Source organism: Mustela nigripes, chromosome 1 (assembly GCF_022355385.1).
Source record: "Mustela nigripes isolate SB6536 chromosome 1, MUSNIG.SB6536, whole genome shotgun sequence".
NCBI classification, from domain to species: Eukaryota; Metazoa; Chordata; class Mammalia; order Carnivora; family Mustelidae; genus Mustela; species Mustela nigripes.
Genome location: NC_081557.1, coordinates 86,081,679 through 86,098,567, shown reverse-complemented (window position 1 = coordinate 86,098,567; position 16,889 = coordinate 86,081,679). Strand labels below are relative to the sequence as shown.

At 38.5% G+C, this 16,889-nt stretch overlaps 1 protein-coding gene across 5 annotated transcripts in view; it reads left to right on the top strand.

The window, feature by feature from the left end:
- Positions 1 to 16,889, top strand: part of VWA5A (von Willebrand factor A domain containing 5A) — a 34,433-nt gene that overhangs the window by 6,318 nt on the left and 11,226 nt on the right. For 4 of the 5 annotated variants that reach the window (XM_059414673.1, XM_059414692.1, XM_059414709.1 and 1 more), the window contains 9 exons: positions 2,328 to 2,497; positions 2,761 to 2,849; positions 3,055 to 3,199; positions 3,639 to 3,718; positions 11,465 to 11,579; positions 12,260 to 12,424; positions 12,707 to 12,807; positions 13,128 to 13,381; positions 14,853 to 15,002. In XM_059414673.1, the coding sequence (XP_059270656.1) occupies positions 2,328 to 2,497; positions 2,761 to 2,849; positions 3,055 to 3,199; positions 3,639 to 3,718; positions 11,465 to 11,579; positions 12,260 to 12,424; positions 12,707 to 12,807; positions 13,128 to 13,381; positions 14,853 to 15,002 (1,269 nt within the window). Of the gene's footprint in view, positions 1 to 2,327; positions 2,498 to 2,760; positions 2,850 to 3,054; positions 3,200 to 3,638; positions 3,719 to 11,464; positions 11,580 to 12,259; positions 12,425 to 12,706; positions 12,808 to 13,127; positions 13,382 to 14,852; positions 15,003 to 15,057; positions 15,187 to 16,889 lie in introns of all 5 variants that reach the window. The other variant, XM_059414701.1, reaches the window with a different exon arrangement.

Below are 16,889 nucleotides of genomic sequence, written 5' to 3'. Positions count from 1 at the left end.
TCTCTCTGTCTCTGACAAATAAATAAAACCTTAAAAAAAAAAAGAAAATACAAAATTTGTATTTTTTAAACTTAAAATATACTTAATCATATTAACATGATTTTTTAAAAAACTATATGTATAATTTAATAAAAAATGTGATATCACCTTGCACCAGTTAGAATGGCCAAAATTAGCAAGACAGGAAACAACAAGTGTTGGAGAGGATGTGGAGAAAGGGGAGCCCTCTTCCACTGTTGGTGGGAATGCAAGTTGGTGCAGCCACTTTGGAGAACAGTGTGGAGATTCCTTAAGAAATTAAAAATAGAGCTTCTCTATGACCCTGCAATTGCACTACTGGGTATTTACCCCGAAGATACAGATGTCGTGAAAAGAAGGGCCATCTGTACCCCAATGTTTATAGCAGCAATGGCCATGGTCGCCACACTGTGGAAAGAACCAAGATGCCCTTCAACAGACGAATGGATAAGGAAGAAGTGGTCCATATACACTATGGAGTATTATGCCTCCATCAGAAAGGACGAATACCCAACTTTTGTAGCAACATGGACAGGACTGGAAGAGATGATTCTGAGTGAAATAAGTCAAGCAGAGAGAGTCATTTATCATATAGTTTCACTTATTTGTGGAGCATAACAAATAGCATGGAGGACAAGGGGAGTTAGAGAGGAGAGGGAGTTGGGGGAAATTGGAAGGGGAGTGAACCATGAGAGACTATGGACTCTGAAAAACAATCTGAGGGGTTTGAAGTGGCGGGGGGTGGGAGGTCAGGGTACCAGGTGGTGGGTATTGGAGAGGGCACGGATTGCATGGAGCACTGGGTGTGGTGCAAAAACAATGAATACTGTTATGCTGAAAATTAAAAAATAAACTTTCTAAAATTATTATTAAGAGTTTAACCAGAGTTAAACCCTAGGTTGAATTCCTTAAATGTATGATACCACTTAACCCTTAAAATAATCTTGAATTAGGTGTTAGTGCTTGGATTCTTCAGATGGAGAAACTGAGGCTAGCAAGTTGAGGAGGTAGGGCTGGAAATATCTTATTTAAAAATGAGGAAGTGGAAACTCATGTAGGTGGAAATAAGTTGAGCTGTGCCAAAAGGAATTATAGTAGAAATACCTAGATGGTCCATACTGTGTATCTGGTACTGTTTTAAACACATTAGGTATATATTTCATTGTTCTGGCAACCTTTCTGATTTACCAGTCTAGCGCCAATCTCACTACAATTCAGCAGTGTCTTAAAATGGAAAGACATTTACCTTACCTATTAAAAAAAAAAGCTTCTCTTCCACTATGCATCTAGAGATCCGGATTTTTTTAGAAGCTATCCTTGAACCAGCGTTTAAGCACATGTTTGTTGAGCTGCTGCTCCCATTTTATTTGGAAGCTACTTTGGTCATTAGGGTATCCCAGGGTTAAGAGATGAAACGTCCTGTAAGTGTACTGAATCCCAAGGCTACTGAGAATTTAAATGCATCATCCTGGAATCACTTTATAATGATAGGATATTGGAATTCCATTCTTTGTCAACTTATATATTTCTGAACTGTAAAACAAGTGGATATAACTCAGCCCTTCTCATTTTTCATTTCTATCTCAATACTAACATTTCAGTTCCTGCATAAGTTTTCACTTGTTCCTCAAGATAAAATCAGAGCTTTGATAAAAATATATGTTTATCAAAAATAAAAAATTAAAAAAAAAAATCAGAGCTTTGACAACTTGGTAACAAAGGCCAGACTCCCATAGGTTTCCTCCATAGCATTGTTTGGGTGATGCTATTAGTTCTGGAGATGTTTCATACCCAAAGCAGACAGACCTTCCTTGGTGTGTATGACGCTATACTCTCAGCTCTTGCAAACTTTCAATATAAGAACTGCTTATGAGCATCATGTTTTCAAAAGTGTAATTAAAGACTTAAACAAGGACCCACGTGATAAATTTCCCATTGATTTGATTTGAAAGGAAGGTGTCTCTGCAAATAAATCGGCTCGATTCTTCTGGCAAATGCTGGAACATTTTAACTTCATGATTTCACTTATCTACCCAGCTGCTAGGAAACTAGCATCCAATTCTATATTTTATTTATTGTTTATGCTTGGTAACTTCTACCTTCTTTTTTTCTCTTTCATGTCTTTTCTGCTTCTGTATCTTTTGTGTTTATAACTCACCTCAGACCCTTTGCCAGGAGACACAGAATGAAGATCAAACGGTGTTTTAGGTTTGGGTTTTCTCAGCTCCCTATATAAATAACACACTACAATTGATTCTTGAGGTCTTTACTATTCTTGAATTCCTTTTTATGCTACAATGTCTTTGTAGATGGTTTCATGAAAGATCCGTCTGCGATGGTGTGTTTCTACCCAAATATCCCAGAAACTCAGTCACCAGTTGTCTCTGGAGAATTCATCTTCCTCATGGACCGCTCAGGAAGTATGCAGTCCCCCATAAGTAAACAGGTTAACTCTCAGCTACGCATAGAGGCAGCCAAGGTAAAACTAGTTCCTTTCTCTTTCTGGTAATATGCACAAATAGGGATTATTTAACTAGAGTTAAATTTAGGGTCCATCTGGAACTTTGGGTGTGTTCCCCATCTGGGCTCTTTCTAACATGACCATTCTGAGGCTAGCCTTGGAATATAGGGGCCTGGACTCATGAAACGGGTGAAGGTCTACCCCATCAAGAGTTCGACTGGCAGCATCCATGTGTCTGAGAAGATTCTCTCGAGCTGTCTCCCTGTACTCTCTTCCTTCAGGAAACGCTGATTTTGCTTCTGAAGAGTTTGCCTATGGGCTGTTACTTCAATATCTATGGATTCGGAAGTTCCTATGAGGCATTCTTTCCGTAAGTTTCTAGAAAGCCCATTGAGGGTCCAGAAATATACTTTAGAGGAAGGACTAGATTGTTGAAGGGGGTTGCTGCACAGATGGCTTTGGCTTTGGCTATTTCAGGCGAGGGTGTTTATGGTGGGGACATCTCAGTTCCGGGACTCAGTGCTGCATGATACTGAAGAGCATGATGTCACTGGGCATGTTTGTTTTTTTCTCAGGAATAGTGTGAAATACACTCAGCAGACCATGGAGGAGGCACTGAGGAGAGTTAAACTTATGCAGGCTAACCTGGGGGGCACGGAAATCTTGACACCACTCCAAATCATTTACAGGCAACCTCCCGTCGAGGGCCACCCCCTTCAGGTAGGAACTGGAAGAGACAAAGGGAATGAAAAATCTCTGTACAAAAATCCATACCCCTGAACTTCGTTGTAGCATTGGTAAAATACGATATATAATTCAGAGTCTTCTGTCATACAGTAAAGAGAAGAAGACAAGAGGCATGTAATAGAATTCCTCTTCCTTGGCTCCATGCTGTGGGCTGTGGGTGATGGAAGTCCTTTTGTAGAGTGCCACAGAAGCCTTAGATGAGACGAGAAGGGGGAGGTGAGGAAAATCCCACGTGCCCAGCAAACCTTGTGAGGATGTGGTGCAAGGGACCGTGGAAAATTAGGGACCTTGTGCCAGTCTGAGGAGGCATCAGTCTCTGCAACACAGTGGTCAATTTTTTCCAAGGGCAAATTCGGGTATCTTAAAAATGATCTTCACAGAGATTTCATGAATGTCTTCTTTCTTTCGACAGCTTTTTGTCTTCACAGATGGAGAAGTTGCTGACACGTTTAATATAATTAATGAAGTCAAGAGAAACAGGCTGAGGCACAGGTAGGAAGAGAATGTGGTTTCTGGGTGACTGACCCAGCTTAGTCTAACCTATGTGATACCAGTGTTGACATTGCTTTTAGAAGATAGACTAATTCAAGAATTTTAGTTTTACCAGCTGACAAGTTTTTTCTATATCATTTCCCCCTCTCTACTTAAAGATAAAAGTAATTTTCTAAATAACATCAGTAACACCACAAAGTCATTGTTCTTTAGTCTTTCTAAACCACAATGGAAACAAAAATTGAATAGCAAGACAGTTTATTTAAACTATATTTTTATCAAACTAAAACATACACAAAGGTACACAAATCACTGTATCACTGTGATCACTACTAACTTCAAAGGAAATCGCTCTTCTAACTTATAACACCATGGATTATTTTTGCTTGTTTTTTTTTTAAATTAATTTGCTTGTTTTTAAATACAAATAAATGGGTTATACAATATGTTTTTGTTTCTGTGTATCTTCTTCCCCTCAGCAGTATGTTGATATTCATACATAATTTGCATGAAGCTGTGGTTAATATTTATTGGTGTATAGTATTCCATAAGGTGATTTTGCCACAATTTATTTATTGATTCTACTGCTGACAGACTTTGGTTTAGCTGCTAAAAATAATTCTTCTATCACTATCCTAGCATTCTTATATATGTATTTTTTGCACATACACACATATGCATGTATACATACTGATTTTATATATATGTGTATGTATGTACATATACACACAAAATTTTTTTGAGTTGACATAGTTGTAGAATTTATTGGGAATGCCAAATAGTTTTCCAAGTTATTGTACTAATTTAATTCATACCAGCATTGTATGAGGGTTCTAGTTGCCCAGCTTCCTATCCAAAATTTGGCATTGTTTGTTTTTGTAAATCTTACCTAATTTTATAGGTGTAAAGTGGTATCTCATTATGGTTTTAATTTGCATTTTCCTGGTAACTAATGAAGTTGAGTGTCTTTTCACATTTATTAACCAGTTGGATGTCCTGTTTTGTGATGTACCTTCAAGTCTCTTCTATTTTTTTTCTGTTAGACTTTCTTCTTTTACTGATCTCTAGCTCTGTCTGTGGTCAAGACATAAGAACTTTATTAGTACGTTCTGGAACTATATTTTTTCCTATTCTGTAGCTATCCTTTTCACTCTCAGGATGATATTTATTGATTAATAGTTGTTGTTCACTTTAGTATAATTTAATTTTTTAGTCTTTACCTATACAGTTAATGTTCTCTGTGTCCTGTTAGAAAGTCTTTCCCTACCCAAGGTAATGAAGCTACTTTTGTTCATTATTTTCTAGAAGTTTTATTATATTTTCTCTTATAGTTAGACCTATAATTTGCCTGGATTTTATTTTTATGCATTGTGGAAGGTAGGGGCCAGTTTTCATTATCTCTTTATGTGGATATCAAATTGACCTTGTACCATTTATTGGTAAGTTTGTCCTTTCCTCCTCAATGTACAGTGTCATTTCATCACAAATAAGCATCTACACATGTATTGATTATTTCTGGATCCTTTGTTCCATTCTGTGAGTCTATTTATCTAGACGCATGCTAGAAAAATACCAGATAAATTTTTGTAGCTTTTTGATAAATTTTGATTCCCAGTAGAGTAAGTACTCAACTTTGTTTTTTTTTTTTCCTCAAGATTGTCTCAGCTATTCATGACTCTTGATATTTGTATTTTAGAATTAGCTTGTCAATTTTTACCTAAAAAGTAAACTGTTGAGATGTTAATTAGAACTGTATTGACTTTAGGGGTGCATGGCTGTCTCAGTCAGTAGAACATGTGGCTCTGGATCTTGAGGTTGTGAGTTTGAGCCCCAAGTTGAGCATAGATATTATTTCAAAAAAGAGAATTGCATTGATTTTATAGGTCAGTTTTGGGAGAATTTAGTATTTACCAAATTGAGTATTCTAATCTATATACATGGTATGTCCATCTATTTATTTAGGTCTATCTTGATTCTTCTATATATGTGCTTCCAATATTTTATTTAAGAAATTTAAACTATGGGGGAGCCTGGGTGGCTCAGTGGATTAAAGCCTCTGCCTTCAGCTCAGGTCATGATCCCAGGGTTCTGGGATCAAGCCCCACATCAGGCTCTCTGCTCAGCGGGGACCCTGCTTCCCCCTGTCTCTGCCTGCCTCTCTGCCCACTTGTGATCTGTCTGTCAAATAAATAAATTAAAAAGAAAATTTAAACTATAGAGAAGTTGCAAGAATAGAACAATATAATCTTCCACCAGATGTCAACATTTTCCCCCATTTGCTTCACCTTTTTATTTCTCTGAAATACTTGAGAGCAAGCCACTGATACTGTAATTCTTCATATGCAAATAATAATGCACTCACCTTCAAAGAATAAGGGCATCCTGATAAATAACCACAATAAAACTACTAAATGGAGGGTATTTAATGTTGAGATGATACTGTTATCTAAATATAGGCCATATTTGCCAAGTTTTCTTTTTTGTAAAAAATTTTTCAAAAAGATTTACTTCTTTACTTTAAAGAGAGAGGGAGCGAGAGAGTGTATGAGTGGGGGGAGGGGCAGAAGGCAAGGGAGAAGGAGAAAACCAGACTCCCTGTTGAGCACAGAGTCTGACCTGGGCTTAGTCTCAAGACCCTGAGATCATGACCTGAGCCAAAATCAAGAGCTGGATGTTTAATGGACTGAGCCACCTAGGTGCCCCAAGAAATTTTCTAATAATGTCCTTTATAGATTTTTGTCTTTGCTTTTGTTCCAAGAGGAAATCCAAGACCAAGTATTTTCATTGTTATTTTTTTTTAATCTTCTTTACTCTAGGAGAGATCCTCAACTTTTCATTATCTTTCATGACACTGGTATTTTAAAAGAGTATTAGTTACTTATTTTTGTAGAATCTCAATTTATGTTTGTTTGACTATTTAAATTCATGTTTAGGGTAATATTAAATATTTCTTAAAGAACTATTGCAAAAGTAATGTTGGGTCTGGTGATAAGTTTTTTTTTTTTTAATTTTTTATTTTTTTCGAAACATATATTTTTATCCCCAGGGATACAGGTCTGTGAATCACCAGGTTTACACACTTCACAGCACTCACCAAAGCACATACCCTCCCCAATGTCCATAATCACACCCCCTTCTCCCAACCCCCCTCCCCCCAGCAACCCTCAGTTTGTTTTGTGAGATTAAGAGTCACTTATGGTTTGTCTCCCTCCCAATTCCATCTTGTTTCATTGATTCTTCTTCTACCCACTTAAGCCCCCATGTTGCATCACCACTTCCTCATATCAGGGAGATCATATGATAGTTGTCTTTCTCTGCTTGACTTATTTCGCTAAGCATGATATGCTCTAGTTCCATCCATGTTGTCACAAATGGCAAGATTTCATTTCTTTTGATGGCTGCATAGTATTCCATTGTGTATATATACCACATCTTCTTGATCCATTCATCTGTTGATGGACATCTGGTCTGGTGATAAGTTTGACCACGTTGTTAGACGTGGTATCTGACAGGTAACTTTGCTATTTTGTCAACATTCTGTTCTTAACAAATATTAGTAGATTCAGCATTCATTGATGATTATTGTCCAGATGTTCTGTCAGTGGTTACAAACAGTGATTTTTAAATTCTGTTAGCTTTTCCAGATTAGTTGGCATCCTGTCATAAAGAAGTTTCTCTTTCCCCTCCCTCTTTCCCTTCCCTTTGTTCTATCAATATATACTTTTGGATTCTTCCACTATTTTTCAATTTTTTAAGATTTGTTACTTTCGTTTTTCATTTAGATTCTCAAAATTCCAGATTTGGCTTGTGGAAGCTGCATTTCACTTTCTTCTATGTCTTTTTTCATGTGTATCTTTGGTTTTTGAAGATTTCCTTTCATTCTTAAAAAAGAATTTCAGATTCACCTGTACTTTCCCATTTCTGTAGCCGGCTATTTATACCAGAAGCTTATTTTAGTGAAAATGAAAAACAGAAGTCAATATTTGAGTATTAGGTGTAACTCTTCATTACTGAGCTCTTACTGATTATAGGCATTTTTGGCAGACTAAAGCAGCAAATGTTAATTTTTTTTTAACTGATGCCCCTACTTCCAAGGTAATGACATAAAATTTCTTTCTTTTTCTATTCCATATTTGTGTTTTCTTTCCTTCATGATGAAAAATCTGGTTTCCCATAAAATTAGTAAATATATTCATTTTCTTAATCCAACAATACACACCAAATCTCTCTATGTTTTCTAATTCTCTGTGTAGATGTTTTCATGCTTTTTTTAAATTTGATTTTTCCTCTGTGTGATTTTTCTCCTATTTTAAATAGTATTTTTGAAACATTTTATTTGCTGGGCATTTATTTCTATGTAGAAATGGATTCTAATCGTTTTTAAAATTTACATTGACTTTTTTATTCAGTGACTTTGTCTTATTCAAATATTAGTTCTAATAGTATATTTGTAGATACTTGTAGATTTTCTATGGATAATCATGTTTGCAAATAACATCAGCCTTATTTTTTTCCTTTCCAGTCCTTAAACCTTTATTTTTCTTCCCTTCTCAGTTGCCCCAGAAAAGAGTTTTAGCACCAACCTGAATAGATGTGGTCATAGCTGGCATTCTTATCATATTTAGGCCTTCAGAGGAGACATGTTCGACACTGCATAAGTAACTGATTTTTGGGCACCTGGGTGGCTCATTTGGTTGGCTAAGTGGCTGCCTTAGGCTCGGGTCATGATCCCAGGGTCCTGGGATCAAGCCCTGCATCAGGCTGCCTGCTCAGTGAGGAGCCTGATTACCCCCTCCCTCTGCCTGCTGCTCCCCCTGCTTGTGCTCTCTTTCTCACTTTTTCTCTCTCTCTCAAAATAAATAAAATCTTTAAAAAAATAGGTGTGATTGTGGGCTATCAGGTTTTTATTTTTTATAGATATTTTTTTATCAGATTAAGGAAATCTTACTTCTGTTTTCAGGGTTGTCAGGTTAAGGAAATTTCACTTCTTTTTTGAGAGTTCTTTGCTCCTTTTTTTTTTTTTAACAAAAATGAGTGATTCTGGAATTACATCAAATGCATTTTATGTATCTATTGAGATAAGTGTACGATTTTATCCTTTTTTTCTTTTAATGGGTGAATTATAATGACAAGTATTAGACTAACCTTGCCTTTCTGAAATAAACCCAAATTTGTTGTGATCTGTTAACCTTTTCTATGTATTTTTGGATTCAGTTGGCAAATACCTGCTTAGGATTTTTAAATCTATTTCTGTGAGAAATATCGACTTGAACCTTTCTTTTCTTATAACATTCTTGTCAGGTTTTGAAATCAGTGTTATATATAAAAGCATAATAAAATGAGTTGAAAAGAGTTGTGTATTTTTCTGTTATCTTAAAGATTTTCTTTATTAAATGTTCTAGTTTACCTTTTAGTAAAGAAGTTGATGGGAGGTTTTTTTGTGGGAAAGTTTTTAAATCTCTTTCATAGAAACGAACTATTTAGACTTCTTTATGTCTTTTTTGGGCCTTTGTATATTTTATCTAAATTTTCAAATTTTATCTAAAATTTCAGATTTTCAAATTTCTTTGCATATAATTCTCTTATGCTGTATTGCCTTATGCTGTTGTTACATTTTGTAGAATCTGTGATATATTACCTTTTCATTCCTAATGTTGTTTATTTGTGTCCTCTGTTTTTTTTCCTTGTCCTAAATCCTTGCCCATTTTAATAATCCTTCCAGAGCATCAGCACTTTTAGGTTTTTAAATCCTATCTATTATATGGTAACTTTTTATATCATAATGCTTGCCCCCATATTTATTATTTCCCTTTAAATTTGCACCCATATATATTCATTTCCCTTTCAATTCTTTGGGATTATTGGCTATTCTCTTTCTAACACCTGGAGATGGATGCTTAGGTAGTTGATTTCAAGACTGCTTTTTCTGTTCTTTTCTTTTCTTTTTTAAAGATTTTATTTATTTCACAGAGATCACAAATAGGCAGGAGGCTGACAGAGAGAGGGGGGAAGCAGGCTCCCCGCTGAGCAGAGAGCCCTGCTTTTTCTTTTCTAATATATTAATTTAGATCCCTAGATTTAAGGATATCTACATCTGAATCTTCAACCTGGATCTGTCACTTTCCATTGACATCCATTTAAGAAGATTTTTCTAATTAACCATTATGATTTTCTAAAGCCTATGTTGTTCAGTGGTACCGTGTATAATTTCCCAATATTTGGGGATTTTTCTATTCCTTCATTAGTTGTCAGATATTTTATGTGAAAAGTTGTAGAAGTTCTTTGAGCCTCCAGGTGATGTTATCTTCCCTCTGCAAGGATGTATTCTTTGCTTCTGATGGGTTGCTAGACTAGGAGCAGATAATCTGGGTCCAGTTAGAGTCAAGGAAGCTTCTGTCATTTGATGGCTGGTTCATTTCAGATTCATCTCTGCCTCTGGGCTTAGTTCTACAGGGTTTATTATTAAAACACCTGGGGTGTCTATGAGGGCACCTTCTCTTTGGAAAGTACAAGTCTGAAACCGCTTGGCTTTTCAGGCCTTGAGCCATCCATTTTGTACTTGGCACTAGCTTTAAGGGATAACGGGATACCAGATGCCAGGCTCATCTCTCTTACCTCCCTCCTATTCCATGTCATGGCCCATAGATTCCTGTTGTCTTGGAAACCATTTGATGTTCAAAAAGATTATTAAGAATATTGTATACAGCTTTTCCAGTTCTCTACTGGCTGAAACGGCTTTGGCATTGCTGTGAGCAGAATGTCCTATGGCATTCTACTTCAAGTCAAAAATCATATATTTAAGTTCCCTTGTGCTGCTTGCTGGCTGTTTGGATAAATCAGCTAAACTCCCTAAGTCTTAGTTTCCTCATTTGAAAATGGGCATAATAGCAGTACTTACCTTATGAGTTTACTTACTCTGAGGGTTCAAAGGTATGCCTAAGTAAAGCATTGGGAACTGTGCTTGACACAAAATATGTGATAATGTAAATTTTTGCCATTATTATATTTCTTCTTCTTATCACCCACAGGAAGCATGTAAGTTCTAAGCATATTGTTAGCCATCAATAAATATTGTTGGCTCTAGTTTTATACATAAGAAACTTAACATACACATAAATGCCCTTTGTGAGCCATAAGAAATATATGCTTCAGTTGCAAGATTGGGTGGGAAATTTGAAGGTGATAATATCAAGATGCTGGCAAGCTGTGGTCTCTAGGGAGCACGTTCAAAGGTAGGTTACCATAATTAGAAGTTCAGTTCGTAGCCCTGCAAATTTAGAATATTAATCCTGATGCTGATGTCATTAGAGTTGGGGATGATGACTCATACTAACCTAATTCAAAAGAGACTGATACATAACCCCCAAATTCCAGTGTATTAATTTACAATGAGAGATCTTGTTATGCCTTCTAAAAATGCTTCTATTGCTATTACCAACACATTCTGTTTATAGACAGTTGTATTTATTTGGGAAGTCAAATTGTGATTAAAAAGCTTGGTGCACATGGATTATGGCCGGGAGAGAACTCTCCAGTTAGAACTCTTTGGTCTCCTGAAATATAGAATATGCTCAACATTTTGTAGCCCTTATGCTTTTGGTCAAAGAAGTAGACTGTCTCTTTAGGTAGATAACTAAAGATAAACTGAAAGATAAAGATAACTAAGGATAACTGACTCTGTGTATTAATTTTATAATTTTACTCCTTAGTGCCTGTCTCTAAGCTCTTACCCTTGTATAATTGCAGATGTTTCTCTTTTGGAATTGGAGAAGGAGCCTCTACCAGCCTAATAAAAGGCATTGCCCGAGTGGCAGGTGGCACTTCAGAATTTATCACAGGCAAGGACAGGATGCAGTCCAAGGTGAGGGACAGGCCTTGCGTCATAGTGGGTGATTCAGAGGGAGTGTGGAGCAGGGGCCAGGAGACATTGTCATAAGGGCAGAAGCAACAGTTTGTCACCAGGAATCATATTTTTATATCCATAGTGCCTTGGGCTATAATACATAGTGGGGCTAATTTGGGCTTTGTTAAAAAAGGGCCCACTGTAGTTTCTGGAGGAATGGCATCTGGGCTGACTGGTTGGAAGCTCAGAGACAAGATGCTGGAAGAGGTTAGAGCTTTGTGTTTAAGACCGGAAATAGAGAAACAGAATTTTGACCATTATGATTGAGATTCTAGGAATCTTGAGGAACCCTTTTGGTTGGCCATATCCTATCCTCCATGCACATGAGACAAAGAAAACGAGAAGGAGCAATTGTTGTATGTCTGGTAGATGGGTAGAGGTGGTACACTGATACTCCATTCGATTCGTATACACAAAGGAAGGCATCTTCTAGCTCTGCTTATATTTGTAAGTTCCTCTTTCTTGGGTGGTGGTATCCTTTGCCTTATCCTTCATTACCACGTCCTAGTAGAGTATTAAGGAATAGACATAGCATATACTGTGTTGCCTAGAATCTGGTGCATGATAAATATTCAGCTAACAGTGGTTATTATTGCTAATGTTCTTTTGTGCTTATTCTGTTCTCTTTCCTCCACTAGGCTCTTAGGGCCCTGAAATATGCTCTACAGCCTGCAGTAGAGGATGTTTCTGTGACTTGGGAATTGCCTGCTAAATTGTCTGCTAAAATGCTTTCGCCAGAACAGACTGTCCTCTATAAGGGCCAGAGGTTAATCGTCTATGCCCTTTTGAGCGGGACCATGCCTGTGAGTTCCTATTCTTGTGTGTTCTTCTCATCAGAGTAGCTACTTCCCTAAACTCTGCTCTGGACAATTTTCTTAAAACTGGTGAATCTCATCAAGAGATCACAGTACTTGCCAGGTGGAGCCAGCCTACCCCCCTGCTTCATAATTTCAGGTTTCTGATTCTCTGAGCTGCCTGGTTCCTAGTCAGATGTTTTAATGCATTGCGTTGGGGAGTGGCCTCAGTTGTGACCTTCTCTTGATGTCCTCTCCCTTCCATCATGTCTACTTGTCTCTACTTTGTAGCCAGCAGAGGCAACAGGAGAAGTCTACCTCAAGTACACATTCCAGGGCAAGAGTTTCGACAATAGGGTGACATTTTCTCTACAGCCCAAGCCTGATGACAAGTGAGAATTCAGTTTTGCTTTGCTACTTTCTTTCTCTTTCCCTCTCTTCTTTCCTCCCCCCTCCCTCCTTTCTTTTTTTTAATCTCTGCCATCATTGAGAAGGTTGGTTTCTTTCTTTTAATTTGGGGGGCTCAGTTGTGTCCCTACAATCATAATCACTTCACCTTTCTAACCCATTCAAGTCTTATTTCTCCCTTTATCTGCCTTTTTCCTCTCTCTATCTGCCTTTTTCCTCTCTCTATCAATGCTAACTTCCGAGGGCCCTGAGTAACTGGCACATGAGTGCGCTTCCCTAAATCACGGGAGTGTTTCTCTTTCAGCTTCACCATTCATCGCCTTGCTGCCAAGTCCTTTCTCCACGCCAAGGACATGGGCTTCAGGGATACCCCAGCTAATGATAAAAAAGATGTGCTGAAAATCAGCATTGATTGTGGAGTCATTAGCTCCCAGACAGCCTTCGTTGCCGTCAGTAAGAATTCCAACAAGCCAGTTCAGGGGCCTCTGGCTTGCAGGGACATTCCAAGGCCAGTTCTTTTGGGTGCAGCTTCAGTGATGCCAAAATGCTGTTCAGGTGGTGAGTTTTACCTCCTTGGAACATATGTCAATTAAGGGGCCCTGGGTATCTAAGCACATCATTTGAAGTAAAAGCCTGGGATGTTGAATTTTTCCCCTGTCCCTCCAATCTAGGATTTCTTGCTGGTACGGTGCCTTTCTAGGAAACTAGAAAATATTCCATAGGCAAGGATATTTTAAATAATCTCAGAGCAGGGAAAAAAAAAATAAGGACAATTGAAACAGAAAGTGCACATAAACATCGAGTACTCAAACTGTCTAAATCTGAAGCTGATCTTATTGATAATTTGATGGTTAGTGATTATACAGATGGCTGATGGTAGTGATCTAGGAGTGTTAGGGAATGGGTGTCCCAGGTCAAAGCCAAGCATGCTTGAGAATAGATGGGAGGGGCTTGAAGGTTAGCGTCAGGTGGAGAAATGCACTGGGCAGGATTCTGTGGCTGGAGGGAAAAGTGTGATGTGAGTTGTAGAGGCAGGCTTCAAGGCGAGCCCAGAGTTTCGTTGAGAAAACTGTGTGTATAATTGTATCATTTATTTAAACTAGAGTAACAAAAGTACAGGAGCAAGTTTAGAAGGTAGCATGTTGAATTATTTTTGAGCATTTTGAACTTGAGATCCCTATGGAATATGCACATGAAGATGTCCAGTAGAAAAACCAATAGATGGGTTTGGTGTTCAGAGGAGAGCTCAGGGATAAAGATACATATCTGGCAACATTTAACATCTGAGTCATAAAACCAGGAGAATAGATGAGATTATTCATGGGGCAGGTACAGAGTGAGATGGAAGGGGGATGAGACTGAAACACTGAAGAAAACCCAGCCTCTAGGGGCGGGTAGCAGAGGGTTCCCCAAACCATAATAAAAAGGAATGAAGTAGGAAGCGAAGAAACGAGTGCATATTCAAAATAAAGGAAACGATGATATAACAAAGGAAGTTATCAGAGTATCAGCTACTGCAGAGAAGTCAAAGTAAAAACTTGAAAGGGGATGCTGGGTGTGCTATTCAAGAAGTTCTTGCTAATGTGAACAAGAGCAATTTCATTGGCTTAGATCAGGGAAGAATCCATATTACAGAATGTTCAAGAGAAAGGTGGTAAATGAATGTATAGACACTTTTGGTAAACATTGAGCTGAAAAGAGGAATAGAAAGTGGTAAGTATAGAAGCTGTAGAGTTGGAGTGGATTTTTGGTATTTAATGTATCTCTTTAAAATTTCAGAATCAGAGAGATTTGAAGATGTTGTAACACCGGTAGGAGAGTGTCAGCAGAGAGGGCTGACATTTTGGGGGAGGAGAAAGGGGTAGTTAATTGAGATAGGTGTTTGAGGAAGAGAAAAAAAATGCCCAGAAAATATGGTGGCTGAGGCAGACACGGATAGGAGGGCAAGTGTCCTACATTTTCAGGGCCCTTTGCCCATAGCAGAGAGCAGTAGGGTCTCAGTCTTTATGTCTGTGTTGGTGTTTTTCAGCTCCTCCAAGGTCCGTGTGCCTTCGAGGTGTATCTCTGGCCACACGGACTAATCATTACAAGGGTATGTCAAATCAGCAGGGTATGTCACATCAGCAGGATGGCTGCAAACCTTGTGGGCCCATGATTAACAAGGACCTGTGTGCTCTAGGTAAGCATCTTTCCAGGGACTTTTTCTCACCCATGTTTGTCTGTCACCTGTGTAGGACTAGACAAAGCCCACACTTTTGGTCATAGACTAAAGAAGATGTGCATGGTTCTCGAAGAGCCCTCTCTTCAGATGGAAGGGGCTTGTTGTCCCACCCAGAGTACCAACTTGGAAACTCACTGTACAGGTGAGGTGGGCCTCAGTTCTCTTCTTGGAGCTGCGGTACTGAAGAGCTTATCTTCCACGTTCTACTTCCTTTGGCTTTCTTTAGGTAGGAGGTAATCTGTTTGAAAAGTGTCAGGCAGAGGGTGAGATTTGTCCTGTCTGTGTTGGCCAGAGTCGGCCTTGGGTTAGGCTACAGTATAGGACCCCACATCCTAGCCAGTGGAGTCTGGGGTAAGCTCTGGTTAAACATACCCATGTTGTCATCTCAGCTCATCCAGTTGGCCTGCAGGCCGGGGCCCTTCCCCTGCAGACCTCTGCTGCTGCCCTGTCTGGGTCTCCTGCCACATGGGTCAGCCTTTTACAAGTTGGGTTTGAAAAGAGATCTTCCTGATGCTGGCTAATGACTTTTGTTCTGTCACCAAAGGGTGTTCCTTGGTCATTACCTTGTGTTCTGAACAGCTGGGCTTCTCGTGTACAGGACAGATTGAGTCAAAGGACATTTTATCACCAAGAAGTACCCTTTCTACTAAAATTGGCTTAAAGGCAACTTCTTTCTAGTCTTTAGTTTTTGTAGCCAGAGTTTGTGGTATACAGTTGTTTAATCACTTAAGCATCTTACTTGCCACTTACCCTCTACTTATTCATTCTCTTTAGGTTGCTAGTCAAAGAGAGGGCTTCGGGGGTGCCTGGGTGGTTCGGTTGGTTAACTGTCCGCCTTCGGCTCAGGTCATGATCCCAGTGTCCTGGGATCGGGTCCCACATTGGGCTCTCTGCTGAGCAGGGAGCCTGCTTCTCCCTCTGCCCCTCCCTCTTGCTCGTGCAGTCCCTTACTCTCTCTTTCTTGCTCTCAAATAAATAAAATCTTAAAAAAAAAAAAAGAGAGAGAGAGGGCTTCAAGAAGACAGATCTCTGTCTTCTCAATTATTGTGGTGTTTTAGGTAAACTAAGTCGCTCTCCAGAGCCTTAGCTCCCTCAGCTACACAACTACTCACCTCACAGGGCTGTCATGAGAAAATTCTTAATGTTAGTCACAGAGTAGCTTCTCTCTTTGTGATTGTTCCCTAGACCTTCCTCACTTAGAATATTCCAGCTTTGACCGTCGTCTCCTAGGAATCCTGTTACCCAAGTAGAGATAAAAATTATCCAGGAGTGTTAAGCTTCTGGTTTTTGTGAACTTATAGCAACTGCTTCTTGTAGGGAGTCGACAAAGAGCCTTCAAGGTACTTCGAGTTCTTCCTTATGCATGGAGCATTATTGGCTCCAATTTCCAGAGAAGGCTGAGATTCCCATTGGTTACATACTGTTGGATTTTGAGCATTAGCCAAACTGAGATTCAGATGAAGACTGTTGAAATTCAGACCCTTAGATTTTTTTCCCCCCATTAGAATAGAATTGTTTCTCTAGTTATGTTTTTTCTTGCCTGCTAATTTCTCACTTGCTCTAAGTACATCATCATATGTGATAGAGACACAGATATGTAACACCTTCTATGTGGTCTCTAAGTAATTGTCAAATCGACAGGATTAGACACTAGACTACTCTTCGAGGTACATTGCTGATTGCCTTCTTTATATCTGCTTTCTTTTGAAATTTTTTAAAATTAAAATTCCAGCTGTATTGGTCTGGAATTTTTAAAATATGTGTCAAGTTTTCAGGCCCATTAAATAGGACTGGATACAACTAAGCAGCATTATCATTTCCTTGTTGCTAAATTTTTTTTTTTTT